General features: G+C 38.9%; 1 protein-coding gene across 1 annotated transcript; it reads right to left on the bottom strand.

The window, feature by feature from the left end:
- Positions 1-465: 465 nt before the first annotated feature.
- LOC114480779 (GTPase IMAP family member 1-like) lies at positions 466-15,660 on the bottom strand. Its single transcript, XM_028475195.1, has 3 exons — positions 15,301-15,660; positions 14,621-14,836; positions 466-481 (listed from the first exon to the last, which is right to left on the bottom strand). Exons 1-3 carry the CDS (start codon positions 15,618-15,620, stop codon positions 466-468), a joined length of 552 nt encoding a protein of 183 aa, XP_028330996.1. The 5' UTR covers positions 15,621-15,660.
- Between the last annotated feature and the right edge of the window lie 2,383 nt (positions 15,661-18,043).

Below are 18,043 nucleotides of genomic sequence, written 5' to 3'. Positions count from 1 at the left end.
GAGGAGGAGGTCGAGGAGGCTGGAGGGCACAAAGGCAGGCGGACACAAGAGAGAGGAAAACGGAGACACATCCAAAATGATCAGATAAGTGATTTTCCAATGATATTTATCATATGGTTTTAAGAATCCAAATGTATTCTTATGTAAAAAAGGGAAGGGAGAGGGTCAACGTCCCTCTGATTTTTGATTTATATTTTATCATAGGAAAATAATATACCTCAAAACCCTCCAACCATTTTCTTCTTGTTCCACCAGCACTTAGCGTGCAAGACCATAAAACACCTTCACTGGGTTTAGACACTTTTAAGAGTAAAATTAATTGTTCTCAACATTGGGTTGGTGGTCCAATCTGGGTCGCCTGAGATTTAAAAAGGGTCCTCCTGAAATTCTTGATAATTGATTGATATAAGAGATAGTTTAAAGTTAAGTAACTTCCAAGCATTTAAGGACGCTCTCCAAACCGTGCTAGGGCTCTTTACTCCTACGAATGGGATAAACACAGAGAGCAAAAGACAATATGATTGTTCGACTCAACTTAACTTTGATTCTGTCTAACCTTAAAGGGCCAATAATCTTTCTTAACTCTGGTTCAATAGGAGACACTTTTGCCACCAATTGACCTTCAAAATTAAGTAAATTACATCTCAAATAATAATTATGAGGGAAAATAATGAAATAAATGAAATGACAAATTCAGCTCTATAAAAGAATTAGGCTATGTAATTACGTGTGGAGTGTTAACATTATTCAGAATAAATAAAGGATAGAATAAGATTTCTCCTTTACAAATAAGATATAGCAAAGAAAAATAAAACAAACAATTTAAATAAATAAATAACATTATTTATTTATTTGGTTAAACTTATTTAGCTTTCTCACATCTCCATGTCTCCCAATTGTATGTATTCATCTTGAGAAGACATGTAGTCACACTCCACACTTCTCCGTCCGACTTGCATGTCCTTGTAAACAGTGGTTCTCAAATTGTTGCTTCTCACCAGGTATCAGCGTACCACTGGTAGTAGACGTACCACAGTTTGAGAATCACTGCTACTCCAGCTATGCTTCTCCTTGCTCCAGGAAAGGAGAATCGAATTAATACTTCCTGCTTTTCTTTCAGCCTCATATTTTCCCACTCACGTGTGAATGGGTTACAGATAACATTGAGCTAGCTAAAAGCTCACTAACCCACACCTAACCATTGTGTGATTGTGCAGCAGCACCTTTTAGGATCTGAAAAACTCTCAGATCCTGACCTCTGACCTGTCTCTGCCTTCCTGGAAGCTATACCTGAGCACCAGAGCCACACTAACTATTGATTTAGTTAGTTAACTAACCCTAACACCCCTACTCTTTAAACTTTATTTTATTTTATTTTATTTTATTTTATTTTATTTTATTTTATTTTATTTTATTTTGTTTTATTTTATTTTATTTTATTTTATTTTGTTTTGTTTTGTTTTTTTCCCCCCCACCTCTTTTCTTCTGTTCAGGTACCAACCGATCCCAAGAGAGGTTGCCAGGTGTGTGGAGACTACCCTTCCTCAGACAACAACCGATCATCTACACGCCGACCGGAAATGAACGACCGAAGGTGGACTGACACTTTCCGAATTCAGCTGACGACCCACACGGCAGTGAAGGTCACGGAGCGGGCGACATGGATCCAAGCAGATGATTGCCGACACCAGCTGATGCTGAGACGGAGGCTGACCGAACAACGAAGGGGGAACCGACAAGGCCACTGAGTGAGCCGGTGTAATAACAACTACACCGTCTAAGCTGACTTCTCAGGTGCGGTGCAGAAAGAAGCGTTCCTTTGCCTTGTGGGATCACAGGAGCTGATTTTCTTTTTCACGAGACACACACTCTGTTGAAAAAAAAAAAAAAAAAAAAAACGCTCCATAACAAGAGCCTAGACCAAGCCCTGAGGACCCCGCCGACGTGGGATTTTGTTCTTCCTTTGCTTTGTTTATAAGCCACACCAAAGGCTTACATTGTAGCTAGGTGGAGGGTGGACAACCTCATACCTAGCTGCAGGAATACAGTCATAAACCCTTCTGCTGCGATTGAGGAAAACACTCAATGTTCTTCACTCATGACGCCGCCAATCAAGTGCGGTGATTCTAACCATGGTTCCACTATTCTTCTAGCTATTGGTGACCCCAGTTACCACTGAACTCAGTCAATGAAGACGAGTGATGTCCTTGATGCAAATGATGATTTTTGCTTATCTAGATGTAATAAAGGATGATTTTTGATGATTCATGCCATTGATAATAACGATAAAGTTTTTTTAAGGTTTATTTCCACATTTTTCTTGATATATCTGTGCCACACAAAAGAAGAATATATCCAATGTATGACTATAACGATGCTAATGGTTAACCCTGACAGACAGCAAAGGTGGAAAATAATAATTTTGTTTCTTGATTTGGTCGTTGATGGCGACCAAAAGTGGGGAATGTTATGGCAATTTTTATATTCATCATCATATCGTCAAATGTATGTTCATGTGTACAATTTGTCATGTTTTAATACATGATGATTCCATTACTCTTTGCACTTTTGAACAGCTGAATCATGTTAGATTAAACAGTACAGATCATATTGTACTCAGTGCAACACAGAGTCTCTGCTGAAGGCCAAAACTCAAACTCACATGCAGATATACACGATCAAGGATAGATAAGAGTGGCGCCCAATCTTCCTCATAATATACACGTCTTCATCATCCTCAAATGTTTCCACTGTTGGGCATCTGACTCCCCCCTTCTCCTTACCTCAGGGTGGAACTTTTTATGTTATCTGCATAAAAGCTTAAGCTGTGAAACTGTTGGTTAGAGCGGGTCTTGATCATCGACCGTCCGCCCGAGCGGTCACTAATTTTGTCCATCTCTTTTTTACTTAGTTTTATAATAAACCTTTTTTATAAAATCATCAATGCCTCGCCTGGACTCCATCACTCAACCAGAGCAATAAATCATGTCTCCAAATGAGGTCAACCGCAAATTTGCCGTGACAGGGCGTTAAGAGAGAGGTCATTTAGGTTAGAGAGGGACCAGAGAGGGTCCCATTTCTCTCTCAAACACTCCCTCTATGTCTGCTTCTTCCCTTGTGTGTTTGCTCCTGTACTCCTTCTGACTTTTGTCTTGCAGGTCCGTGGGATCCTCAGTGTGGAGTTACAGAGTCTCAACAACTCTGTCTCCACCCTTTCCTCTGCACACACCCAACACAGCATAACGTGGATGGCTGTTCATCATAGGAATGGGATCCACACAAGGTTCCTGCTGCTTAACAGAAGGTTTTCCTTGCCGCCATGATGAATTCATGTTGGGTGTGGGATACATATGTATGTGTATATACGTATATATGCATATGTGTGTATCCATAAAATGAAGAGTCCGTCCTTAAGACTGCTCTACTGTAAAGTGTCTTGAGATACCATTGGTTAGGATTTGGCGCTATACAAATAAAAGATTGATTGATTGATTAATATGATTGGAACATTTCTTTGGATAGACTAGTCCAATTTATAGCATACGTGATCAACTGCACTGACCAGGCCAAAAAAAACCCCAGAAAAGATTAAAATCATTGTGAAAGGAGCAGAGAAGTTCTTAAGGAGCTGTCATGGGAGGAAGTGGAAAAAATGTTGGAGAGTGACAACAAAGCTGGTGGAGGGAAGTTGTATAGTCTAGTCAGGGTGTGGGGGGGTGAGTATTTGTTTTTAATTTCAAGTTAGTTACCGGTGAGTTCCAGCCCACTTAAACCACTGCCAGATACACCCCTACATTTGAATAAGTTAGGCCGGCAGTATTCACGCACCAATCCCAGCCATGGTCAGCTGAAGGAGCATCTCTGTTTGAACGCAAACAGAACCACTGGCTGGCAAATCCACGAATCGCGGTGCTGTCGCAAGAGAACACGTACTGCAGAAGTTCTCCCTAAGGCATCGAGGTACCTGAACATTAATATCCAATTCCACCCAAAATTATCGACAACACATAGTCTTACGTCCACTTAGAATGCATCCCAACACCACGCACCATGTCTCACACCAAGTCTCATCCCATATCTGTTTGTCTGTGTCTGTATGTCCCCCTTTCTACGTATAACCCTGAGTCCCTACCAATATGGTTTGATTTAAATATATATATAGTATTTTATCCAATATTTAGTTTAGATTAGATTTTTTAGCTTAGCAGTTTCATTTTATTATGATATAACCACCACGTGCTTTTGTGTATTACAGAAGTGTGAAAATAAATGGCTAATTGTAATCTTTGAATTTCTGGAACTTTTACATTGACTTAATGGGGTGTAGATTAGTGGGTACGAACTCGTTTCCGTGGTTCAACTGTTAATGGGCTTACTTTAACTAAATATTTCCTTCCCCCTCAAAGGTGGAACACCACATGTTAACTAATCTATGAATAAATATTAATATTACTCATGATAAACCAAGATTCCCTTACAATCACTTCCTCTTCCAAATTTCATACACCAACGATTCTATTACGTTTCTATAGTAACATGATTAACATAAATGTCCAGTGGACATTCATTGACCAATTGTTGCTGCAACGCTAATGTGTCTAAAAAATCTAAGGACTAATCTTAGATATGAGGAAGTGATGAAATCAACTGCAATGGCTTTATTTGACCACCAGGGGGCAAACTGTAAGAGCAGCAGCTACAACATGACATTCCTTTACGACACATAAGTTTCATGTTTGACCACAGGGGGCGCTCTGTTTCAGTGAGCCTAGGATACAACACAATGTTTATGTTGGAAATAACATTCTGTTGTTCATCTTTCTGAGCTGGTTAAAGAAATACAATAGAATAGAATAGAATAGAATAGATCTTTATTGATGGTAAATTCACTTGTTGCAGTAACACGATTAAACAAGAGCAGACGGTAAAAAACCAAAGTAAATGTCAACATAAATGTATTTATTCCTTTCATGAAAATGCAAACCAACATAGATTCCCCATGTACATCAAATAATATCACAGTCCAAATGAAACAAATACAAAATAACAGTGGAAAAATATAAAAAGTGTAAGTCAGACATAAATGTACAAATGAAAAATGAATTAAATGGGTTTCAGCTGCAACGTCATTTTCTGACGTGCTGACGTGGTGACGTGGTGACGTATCGATCATTTCCTGTTTACGCTCTACCGCTGCTTGCAGCGCTCTACTACTGTGTTTTGCTAACACTAATCAAACTTGTTGTCATTGATATTTTAGCTTGAAAACACTTGTTTTAATTTTTTACCGTACAGTTAAACGTACGAAGGTTAAGTAAAAAGCAATCTCGCCTCTTATAGGCAGTGCAATCTCCTTTAAACTTCCTTTTGTCCTTAGCTTAGCTTAGCTTAGCTTAAATTTAGCACCTATGGCTTCTCTCTCCTCCCCTCCGCTCTCCTGCCCGGTGTGTCAGATGTTTAGTTACTCCTCGTCCTCCTTTAGGGACAATGGTAGTTGCATAAAGTGTAGCGTACTGTTAGATATGGAGGCGAGGATCAACAATCTGGAGAAGTGGTTCCGCACCCCTGATACCAAAACCGAAGCTAGCAAGCAGGACCTAGCCGGTGCGGACCGTGCTTGCTCTAGCTTAGCCTCCCCCCCGGCCAGCAATGAGTGGGTTACTGTCCGTGGTAAGCATAGTCGAAGCTCAAAAAGCCGCTCGGGACACCACCATGTTCACGTCTCAAACAGGTTCTCCCCCCTCTGTGAGGACAACACACTCACCGGGGAACAAACTCTGATAATTGGCGACTCCATAGTGAGAAACGTGAAGCTAGCGAAGTCAGCGGGCATCGTGAGGTGCATCCCAGGGGCCAGAGCGGGCGACATAGAATCAAATCTAAAGTTGCTGGCAAAGAGTAATCGTAAGTTTGATAGGATAGTCCTCCATGTCGGCACTAATGACTCCCGACGTCGTCAGTCGGAAGCAACCAAAGTGAACATTGAATCAGTTTGTGCTTATGCTAAAACAATGTCGGACTCCGTAATTTTCTCTGGTCCCTTACCAAATCTGACCAGTGATGACATGTATAGCCGCATGTCATCATTTAACCGCTGGCTATCTAGGTGGTGTCCAGAAAACGAGGTGGGCTTCAATGATAATTGGAGATCCTTCTGGGGAAGACCGAACCTGATAGGAAGAGATGGAATCCATTCTACTTTGGAGGAAGCATCTCTACTATCAGAAAACATGGCACATTTATGACATCTCATGAATGAGACCATGTTACAGAGGGGGAGTCCTCCACGCCCCTCTGCGCTTGCCTTAGGACAGTTTCCCTCCCATTGCTATTATGATAGCTGTGTTCATCGCCATGACAACTGTTGTGATGGTGATGAATATTATTTTATGGAGACGGTGTCAGTCCCCCGAACCATATTTCACAATGATTTTAACATAAAATCAAATAAAAGAGCTATCAATTATAAAAATCTGAAAAAAATTAAAATCTCAAATCTAGAAACACCAAAACATAAAAGCATTAGATGTGCTCTATTAAATATTAGATCACTGAGATCCAAATCTCTACTAGTAAATGACCTTATCTCAGAAAATAACTTTGATTTATTCTGTTTAACTGAAACATGGCTGTATCAAGATGAATATGTTAGTTTAAATGAAGCCACTCCTCCCAGTCATTTAAATACTCATATGCCACGAGACATAGGCCGTGGAGGTGGTGTAGCAGCTATTTATCATTCCTCTCTCCTAATCTATCCTAAACCAAAGGCCAATTACACTTCCTTTGAAAGCCTGGTTCTAAATTTATCTCATATCGAATCAAAAACCTGCCAGCCAGTTTTATTTGCGATAATTTACCGTCCTCCAGGCCCTTATTCTGAATTTCTATCAGAATTCTTTGAGTTTATATCAGACTTAGTCCTCAGTTCTGATAAAATACTGATAGTAGGAGATTTTAATATCTATGTGGACAAAGATAGTGATAGCCTGAGCTCAGCCTTTATGTCCCTTACAGACTCAGTTGGCTTTTTTCAAACTATTAATGAAGCTACTCGTCGTTTAAATCATACTCTTGATCTTGTTCTAACATATGGCGTTGATATTAATGAACTAAAAGTCTACCCTGAAAATCCTCTGCTATCAGATCACTTTTTAATATCTTTTAACATTATCCTAGAGGATCTCGCACTGTGCAATAAAATAGTTACGAGTAGAAATCTGTCCAATAGTGCTGTGGCTAAATTTAAAGAGGCCATTCCTGCTGCCTTAAACTCAGTGCACCATCCAATAAATAACTATGATATTAATTATAACCCCTCTCAACTGGATCTGCTTGTCGATAGCTCTGCTAGTCTACTAAAATCCACCTTGGACTCAATTGCCCCATTGAGGGAAAAAATTATTAAACGTCAGAGGAAAGCTCCGTGGTTTAGCTCTGAAACTCACACACTCAAACAAACAACCCGTAAATTAGAGAGAATGTGGCGCTCCAATAAAACAGAGGAGTCACGAATACTCTGGCAAGAAAGCCATAGTAAATACATGACAGCCTTACGACATAGTCGATCTACATACTACTCCTCACTAATTGAAGAAAATAAAAATAATCCGAGGTACCTTTTCAGCACTGTAGCCAGGCTAACACAAAGTCAGAGCTCTATTGAGCCCATGATTCCTCTAGCCCTCAGCTGTGAGGACTTTAATGACATTTTTTAACGATAAAATTCACAAGATTAGAGATAAAATTAGCCACTCCCTGCCTTCACCTGGGCCTGCTGAACCATTAAATGTAAATAGGCCTAACCTAAACTGTTTCACACATATAGGACTTCAGGAACTTAACTCTATTATTTCATCCTCCAAACCATCAACCTGCCTTTCAGATCCGATCCCAACTAATCTGTTTAAAGAAGTTATTCCCCTAGTCTGCCCATCTTTGTTGGAGACAATAAATATATCCCTATCAATAGGCTACGTGCCACAGTCCTTTAAAGTAGCTGTAATCAAACCCCTTCTCAAAAAACCTACTCTTGATTCCAGCACTTTAGCAAACTACAGGCCTATATCTAATCTTCCTTTTATTTCAAAGATTCTTGAGAAAGTTGTGGCAGCTCAGCTCTGTGAATTTCTTCAAAACAACAGCCTGTTCGAGGACTTCCAGTCAGGTTTTAGAGCTCAACACAGCACAGAGACTGCTTTAGTTAAAGTAACTAATGATCTACTCTGGGCTTCAGATGAAGGACGACTCTCAGTGCTGGTTTTATTAGATCTTAGTGCAGCTTTTGACACTATAGATCACTATATTCTACTAGAGAGATTAGAGGAATTACTTGGAATCACAGGGACTGCCTTAAACTGGTTTAAGTCCTACCTATCTGATAGGTACCAGTTTGTACACGTGAATAATAAGTCTTCTGTGTACACTAAAGTAAGCTACGGGGTTCCTCAGGGCTTTGTGCTAGGTCCAATCCTGTTCTGTATCTATATGATCCCCCCTTGGTAATGTTATGAGAAAATACTCTGTTAACTTTCACTGCTATGCTGATGATACCCAACTGTATGTATCAATGAAGCCAGGTGAGACAAATCAGCTATCTAAACTTGAGGCCTGTCTAAAGGACATTAGGGCCTGGATGGACCAAAATTTTCTTCTTCTTAACTCAGACAAGACTGAGGTCATTGTACTGGGCCCACGACACCTTAGAGAAACCTATGCTAGCCTAACTGCCCTAAATGGCATTACTCTGGCACAAAGCACAACTGTTAGAAACATTGGGGTTCTATTTGATCAGGATTTATCCTTCAACTCTCACATAAAACAAACTTCAAGAACTGCCTTCTTTCATCTCCGTAACATTGCTAAAATCAGATCTATCCTGTCTCAGGGCGACGCCGAAAAACTAGTCCATGCTTTTGTTACCTCTAGACTGGATTATTGTAATTCTCTTTTAGCAGGCTGCCCGAGCAAGTCGCTAAAGACACTTCAGCTGGTTCAAAATGCTGCAGCACGTGTACTGACTAAAACTAGGAGAAGAGATCACATTACTCCTGTATTAGCCTCTCTGCATTGGCTTCCCATAAAATATAGAATAGAATTCAAGATTCTTCTTCTCACTTATAAAGCCCTAAATGGACAGGCACCAGTCTATCTCAAGGAGCTTGTAGTGCCATACAATCCCCCCAGAACACTACGCTCTCAAAATGCTGGACTACTCGTTGTTCCATTTGTCTCTAAAAGTAGTATAGGAGGAAGAGCTTTCAGTTATCAGGCCCCACTTTCTCTGGAACCATCTAACAAACACGGTTCGGGGGGCAGACACCCTCCCTACCTTTAAGGTTAGGCTCAAAACATTCCTCTTTGATAAAGCTTTCAGTTAGGAACCAGCTCATAGCTCATAATTAAGATGCAATAGGCATAGACTGCCGGGGGGGGGGGTCTGGCATGCTCGGTTGGAGAGAGGTTGGAGAGGGCGTTAAGAGAGAGGTCATTTAGGTTAGAGAGGGACCGGAGAGGGTCCCATTCCTCTTTCAAACACTCCCTCTATGTCTGCTTCTTCCCTTGTGTGTTTGCTCCTGTACTCCTTCTGGCTTTTGTCTTGCAGGTTCGTGGGATCCTCAGTGTGGAGTTACAGAGACTCAGCGGCTCTGTCTCCACCCTTTCCTCTGCACACACCCAACACAGCATAACGTGGATGGCTGTTCATCATAGGAATGGGATCCACACAAGGTTCCTGCTGCTTAACAGAAGGTTTTCCTTGCCGCCATGATGAATTCATGTTGGGTGTGGGATACATATGTATGTGTATATACGTATATATGCATATGTGTGTATCCATAAAATGAAGAGTCCGTCCTTAAGACTGCTCTACTGTAAAGTGCCTTGAGATACCATTGGTTATGATTTGGCGCTATACAAATAAAGATTGATTGATTGATTGATTGATTGATATAAATCATATCATTTATTACTAAAGCACTACGCCAGGTGCAATGTTGTTGCATGGGGCGCTAATTATTTTGACGCTTTAATGACAAAACATTTCTGACCGTTGCATTAACACCTCCCACATTTAGCATAAATTTGCAATTTTTAATTAACCACCAATTTTTTTCACATTTTTTGAGTCGGAGCACACAGAGGAATTTATTTACTAAATATGAACTTTTTCTTATGAGAAAGGATACGATACTTCAACAACAAACTCTATCATTTACCATCTGACTGTGGCTCTGAGGTAATCATCTACTCCTTTTTTATTCGCTGGCTCAACTGGAAAGCTAAGTAGCAAGCTAACTAGCTACAATTAGCAAGCTAACTTGCTACAAGTAGCAAGCTAACAAGCAGAAGAATGCCTTTTTCCACAACAGAATACAGCAGTCTTCTCCAAAAGATTACTGAACTGGAGACTACAGTGCGAGGGATACAAGTAAACATTGAGGTTAATGGACACTGTGGATATGAAAACAATACAACTGTGCCACTGTTTCAAAACAGCGGAGTGGATAAAGCTAACTCACTACCAGCCCATGTTAACAAAACTATCAGACCTAAGGAGGATCCTTATTCAGTGATAGATTAAACAAACATTCTAAAAAGCCTTGTGCCAAAAACAATCTTGCAATACTATTATATGTCAGCCCTGCTGTTACTTTGTAACAGGACCTTATTGTACATACTCCCACTAAGTAACTAACGATTATTTTAAATATAGTCATAGTATTGTAATGTGTTACAGGTGATCTCCCAGGCTCTGGTTTCATCACAACAGTGACTAAAGCATCCGTGGCTGCACAAAAGTCTGGCATCTTCACTCAGCAATTTCCTGTAGGAATCATAATGTAAGATGTTATTAACAAATTAAACTGGTGGTCTCTGCTTTAAACAACTATATGCTGCATATTTAAGTTGTTTTTGAAGAGAAAAGCTGCAATTTTAACATGTTCAAACATCCAGAATTGTAGCCACGTTAATAACGTTTGTTTAAAGTCAAACAGGAAATCCGTCAGAATTTCAGCGAGATAAGAATATTTAGTTTTGTACAGATCATCACCTTCCCTCAGGTTCCACAGACTCCACCAGAAAACAACCTGAGTTAAGATGGCCGCCGGTGATGACGTTAAAAATTCTGCCGTAAGACATCTAGCCTTTATTATATGATATATCTATGGTAGCAGCTAGCGTGGACAGCTAGCACAAACACTTGAACAGTACTAAGTGCAACGTGCTAAGAGCGTGTCATGTCTGACAAATGAAAAACACTGGATAATTATTATTTTCTGAAGAAGTGAAAAAGCAACAAGTTCAATGTCAAAAAAGTGTTCTTACAGTTTATGATGTGCTAACTTATAGCACTACATATGACGTTTTATTTCATTAATATTTTATATTGTTTGGAGAATGACAAAAGTACACATCAATATGACACGTCGCCCTTAGGACTAAAGTCTCAAATACTACGTCTGCATCTGTTCAAGTCTGTTAAAAACAATAAATGACTTTATAAAAACACTTTGTTAAATATCAATGTTTTGATCTGCCACAATAATGTGATTTAAATGAAAATACCTCAAGTTGAGGGCGTTTCTCAGCTCTGTCCCATTAGTCTGTGAATGTAAACAGGTGAATGAGCAGATATTGTGAAGCTTTAGGACTACTTTGGTAATATTATTAGCACTATAGAAATTAAGTTAATTTGCTATTTTACATGAACCCCAACCATAGCCTCATAATAAGCTGTAATTACATCCACAAGGTCAACAACATTAACTGTATGAGTCCTAAGTGAGTTTGAGTTGATCATTTTAAACTACTGGTAGTTTGTTACAACAACAAACATACATTTCGGGGAATCATTCTCGATTCTTGCAAACTGCTTGGTTTGGTAAAGCAGAATGGAGAGGATGTTAGAGTGTCAACCACAAAGTTTGTTTTGTGAACATTCAGATTGAAAATGAAACTAAAATCAGGTGTTTTTAAAATTCCTCTCCTTGGTTTGGTCTTTGTTATTCATACAGCAACATATGTGTTTGTTTCCATCAGAAAATGGATTCCTCTGAATCATTAAAGCCTGCAGGGTTAATGGAGAGTTTGCTGACTTTATGTCTCTAATGTACGTGGTCTCCTCTCAGAGGATCCAGGTTGATAGAGATGAGGGATCTGTGAGTCCTGATTCAGAACAAAGATTTGACTCTACTGATAGATGATCCTGGTAAAGTCTAACACTCACCACAGCACAGAGAAATAAAATAAAACCTTTCTCTACGACTCATTAAGATCTATCAATGATCTGTGTATGTGAGCTTTCTGTAACCACTGCATTAATCTAACAGTAATAACACATGAATTATTAAACTGTAGAATGCAGAAAGACACACGCAGTTTAGCAGCAAATAGATGTACGTAACAGAATGTCAATGATTTCATACAATATCAGAGTTAACAGAGTATTTATTTTCTAATCTATAGCTGAATAGCTGAGGATAAAAATATTGTATAACTTTTGAAATGTTTGTTTTAATGTTTAAAAAAATGTCAATATTGTAGTTTAATACAACCATAGGTATCTTTTTAATTTAGGCTACTGAAAGTAAAGTGTGATAGGCAAACACACTTTATTTACAAACAACTGCATATGATGATGATGTACAGTAGTTAGGATCAGTACTTAGGTTGGTTGGAGAAATTGTTAAATAACTGAGAAACAACAAAGTATTGTGGGACAGAAAATGTGATAAACGTACCAACCATACAGGAAGTGGGTTACACTATCATGTACAGTTTGTTTTGGTTTGTTGCTTTGAGCCTTTTTCAGATTTCCTTATTAAAGTGAACCTAGAGCATGAATTAATAAAGGCTTCATTTAAACACATTCAGAGTTCAGTGATTAAAGTTCTGTTTTGTCAAACCTCAAAACTGCTGCAGTCAAACTTCACAACAACGCAAATGTCAGAATCACAACTTTTATTTATTAGATTATAAGGCACACATGTAAAAATGTTAAATGACAAAAACATTAGTGTGTGTTTGCATCGAAATTACAAACATTCTTTTTTAAGAAGTCACGTGAGATGTTCTGAGAGTCACGTGACAGTCTGTGAAAAATCAACATGGCGGCTCGCTGCCTAGACTAGTCTACCAACTTTGTTTACTTGCTCATATTAACGCTTCTTACCGTTAAATCCACGCCACAAACAAGAGCCGACCGTGCGCCCTCTCACCAGCCAGAGTGGAGGACCTCGAAGAGTTTATCGACCGAAAGCCGCAAGCACATCAGGTAAGTCTGCAAAACCAAAAAAATGAAACATCGACAGACACGTCAGATCTGGAGGCAGAATCTCACACAGAGGTCCTAAAATCCATCAACAAGAGGCTGGGTTTGGTCGATTTACTGCACCAAGATTTACAGGAAATGAAAACCAGCCTGGAATTTGCATACCAACAAATTCAGGACTTACAAAAAGTCAATCAAGATATCCATTTGGCTTTATCTGTGATGACCTCGGAGGTAAAAAACTGAAAAATTAAAACAAGCTTCTTAAAGAGACAGTCCTGGATATCCAATCTCGCAGTATGCGAGACAACGTGATCTTCTCAGGCATCCTGGAAACCCCCAACGACGACCCAGAGGCTCTGCTGAAAAACTTCATGTCGTCTGCGCTTATAATCCTGGCAGAAACCGTGAAAAACATCACCTTTCACCGTGTCCATCGTCTCGGTCCACGCAAAGGTAACCACCCACGCCCTATCATTGCCAAATTTGAACACTTTCAACAGAAAATCCAGGTTAAAAGTAAAAGGTCGGGAACTTATAGGTACGCGATTTCGGCATGAGTGATCAATTCCCTCAAGAAATAAATTAACGCCGAAAAACCTTATATCCTATCTTCATAGAAAACCGACAGAGAGGCCGTAATTCCAAACTGGTTGTAGACAAGCTTTACATAGATGACCAACTATTTAGGGATTCTAACATCACCCCATGGCTCTACTAAGAAAAATTAAAAAAAAAATCATTTAAAAACAAACAAACAAACAAACAAAGTTAAAAAAAAACAAACAAAAAAAAAAAAAACAGGTGATTTATGAGTTAATATTAAAAGGATAATTCTCACACAAATCTTCAGCTAATTCAATACAAGGTTCTCCACAGATCCCACATTACCCAGCAGAAAATGTATAAAATGGGCTTCTCCGTAACAAACATCTGATCTCAGTGCACCCAGGGAACAGCTGATTCAAATTTACATGCCGTATGGCTTTGTTCACCAGTTCAACAGTTTTGGTTTCTAATCACTGAAAAACTCCAGCAAACCAATCACAATCCATCCTTGCGGCACTCGCCACAGCAAAAAAAACAATATTTGTGAAATGGAAAGTTAAAAAATCATTAAGCCATAAACCAATGGCGAAATCTCCTTACAGAATTTGTCTGCTCTCAGAAGATGTCTGCTCTCAAAAAAAATAAAATAACCTGCTTTGAAGAGCGTTTCTAATAATCTTGATTCTTCATTTTTAGCCTGATGATCTAGCCTGCAAGCAACTGCCAGCACCACTCTTTAATAACACACTGATCAAACTGTAGTCCTGGACCTCCATGGGCTTGTGGGGTGGCCTTAACCTGGGTGCCTTGAGTGGGTTGCTGGGGTGTTTTGGGTGCCTCTGCGGGGGCGTGCGTCCTTTTCGGGTGCTCTCGTGGTCCCTGGGCTGTTTGGTGTTGCTCTCCTGTCCCCTTCGTGCACGTCTGGGTGGCCCTCGGGGCTGGGGGCCTGCGTGTTTCTCTGCCACTCTTTCCTCCGGGGTCGGCTTGTGGGTGAGTTGTGGGTCCTCGCCCACGCTGATAAAAACATTAGTGTGTGTTTGCATCAAAATGACAAACATTTATTTTTACATTTCATTTCTTTGTTTTTTCTCTTTATTTTCTGATCAGAGACATAAAGTTAAACTATCACCAGTTAATAAAGTTGTTTTTCCCTTTTTGTTTAAAATAAACATTATACACTTTTTAATCTTAATTTCATTTCACATTTCATGTAGATGCAGTCTTCTAGACTCCTAATGTATGTCTATGGCTTATAGTGACCTCTAGAGGCATCAGTGGATACAACAGGAACAATAAAAGGCATCAGAAACAGGAACATCACATGTGACACAATAAACACAAGGAAGACAGTTTATGTTTGTTAGAAATTTAAATGTCATGAATTTAGACAGAAAATTATAACAGTATAAATAATTTATAAAATATTGCAGCCATTTTCTTTCTCTCTAATCTCTTCATCAGACAAACCACTTCCTGACTCTGTGTAGATGCCTCCATTGTTGCTGATCACCAGATTCTCTACAGTGATGAGCAGCTCCTTCAGCTGGTAGGAGTTGCTCCTGTATTTTTCTTCTGGGTTGTTGTTCTTCCAGTATCTGTTATCAAAGACGTGACAGCGGCCGCCACACTTTCTCACCACATCCTTCAGCTTCTGATTCTGATCCACAAACTGCTGAATGGTCGTCCCTTCAGGGAGCCTGTCTCCATGAGTGAAGACGATCACAGAATATTTCAGCACTTTTTCAGAGAAGTACTGAATGATTCTATTGATGACCTCCTCCTCATGTTTAGTGAACATATCCACTCTAAGCACAATGAGAAAAGCATGAGGTCCAGGACCACACTCTACAATAGACATGATTATCTCAGACTTTAGATCCTCTTCAGACCTCCCTGAGTCAAATATACCAGGCGTGTCGACCACAGTCAGTTGTGTGTTCATCACTATTTTTGTTGCAGATTTACACACAACTGTTACAGATCCTGAAGTGTGACCAGGATCAAACACTTCCTCACCAAACAAAGTGTTTCCCAGGCTACTTTTCCCAGATCCAGTTTTTCCAACCAAAATGATCCTACGTTCAGGTAAACTTGGAAAGTCTGAAAGTAGAAAATAAGAGACGAGGATTTTTAAAACTTTTTGTTTTTATTAACTTTTAAATGTGAACAACACTGATTGATAAACTAAACAATACAGCCCAACATCACCAAAAATATATGTAAAAAGGTTGATACCAGTGACACTTATAAATATACTAAATGCAACATAGAAAATAATTGATTTGATTTGATTTGAACACGGAAAAATATAATTCAAGTAAAATTTACGCAAAAACAATTTAGGATAACGATGAAAATATTGTTTAAAATGTAAAAACATTTTGGAAATGCATTGTTTATTTTTTTGCCTTTGATCTAAAAGTTAAACTGACCACTTTATAAAAACAAAGGATAAAAACCATTGTTAGAAATGTGTAACTTCTGTTGTCATGACTTACGTTGAGAATTGGAGGCCATCCTGTAGAAAGGTTGAGGAATGTCATTTGAAGACTCGTCTCTTTGTCTGATTTGTTTGATCAGAAAAACACGTTTGTATTTTCTTGATCTGAGCTTCAGGAAAGTTCCCACAGTGAACAACACAATGATGTGTGTTTATCAGGAAGAGAAGTTCAAATGAACCAGTCTGTGCTGGAATCTGAACTAAATACTGAACAAACGACACTACCATAAACAGGAGTGGCAGATACCATCTGATGATACATCAACACTTTACCCCTTGTGGGACTAATAAACGTTATCTTATCTTACAGTATGAGAACAAAGTCCACCAACATGTTTATGAGAAACCAAGACTTCCATCAAACCTGTTTATGGAACACTTTGAAATATAATGTAGAGCATAATGAGACCCACTGACAACATACTGTATTCGACTAAATTTAACAAACAATGGATAGATTAATGTTGACTGTATTTTACAGTTTAATACTTCATGTGTTTCTATAGTATTACAGTCAGATTAGTGCAATAGTTACACAAAGCTCATATACACGTTCCACTGATAGTTTAGAGAAGGTTTTATTTGATTTCTCTTTGCTGCAGTGAGTGTTGGGCTGTACCAGGGCCACCTGTCAGTAGAACTGTGGCTTCATTAATCAGTCCCTCCAATAATTAGAAAATTAATGCAAATACAGCAAATCTTTGCAACATTTCTGATATTTTGACCAAAATGACAAAGCTTTGATACATCATCATGTAACGCTCTCATGTACCAATAAATATTTAATACATTGATAATTAAATTAATAAATTAATAAACATTGAACAGGTTAGAAAATGGAGTTAAATTGTTTTGACGCTGTGATGATGTGACACTTTTCTACATCCAAACACACTCTATGAATGGCAGAGACAACAATTACAATACAAGTGACCATGGCTATCCTGATACTGTATCTCTGCTAGCTTCACCTAACCAAACATTCTGTGTCAGAGAGCAGCTGTACTATGAAGCAGGATATAAACACGTTCACCTAAAACAGGTGATTTCAGCCTGACTACGTGCGCTCTCCTGTGACAGGGGGAGATTGCAGCGTCAGACCAATCACAATCACGGACAAACTGTGTAGAACAACTTACGTCACAATTGAGGAATAATTCTTTAATGTAAAAAATTAAAATCCATAATTTAGACCAAAAACAACACTATTGCTGCAGAAAAAGCAGGAAGAAAAGAACTCAGGCAGGAAGCTGCTGATACTGTTATTCAATATTAATCCATGTGATGATCAGTTTCACTTTATTACATCACAGACATGTTTCTATTCAGGTAGACCTCCTCTATTTATCACACACACACACTGGGATGAGAACACATTGTTTCACTGTAGTATGTTCCTGATGATGCTGTCAGCCTCACTATAGCTTATGTATGAATGAATGAATGAATGAATGAATTAATTAATTAATTAATTAATTAATGAATTCATCCACATACACACAGTGTCCCACACAGGCTTCATCAGCTGACTGTAGATCAGTCCATCAGATATAAATCTATATCTTTCAGAAAGGATGTCATCAGTCAATAAAATGATTAATTTATTTATTAATAATCTTTATTTCCTAAACTCAGCTGTCAGATCTGCACCAACCAGGATCTTCTAACAATGAACAGCTCATTTTACAAGAAAACTGATTGGTCAGGAGGCGGGACTTTAG

Source organism: Gouania willdenowi, chromosome 18 (genome assembly GCF_900634775.1).
Source record: "Gouania willdenowi chromosome 18, fGouWil2.1, whole genome shotgun sequence".
Taxonomy (NCBI): Eukaryota; Metazoa; Chordata; class Actinopteri; order Blenniiformes; family Gobiesocidae; genus Gouania; species Gouania willdenowi.
Note: the sequence above shows the minus strand (reverse complement) of the source record. Positions and strands in the feature narration are given on the sequence as shown.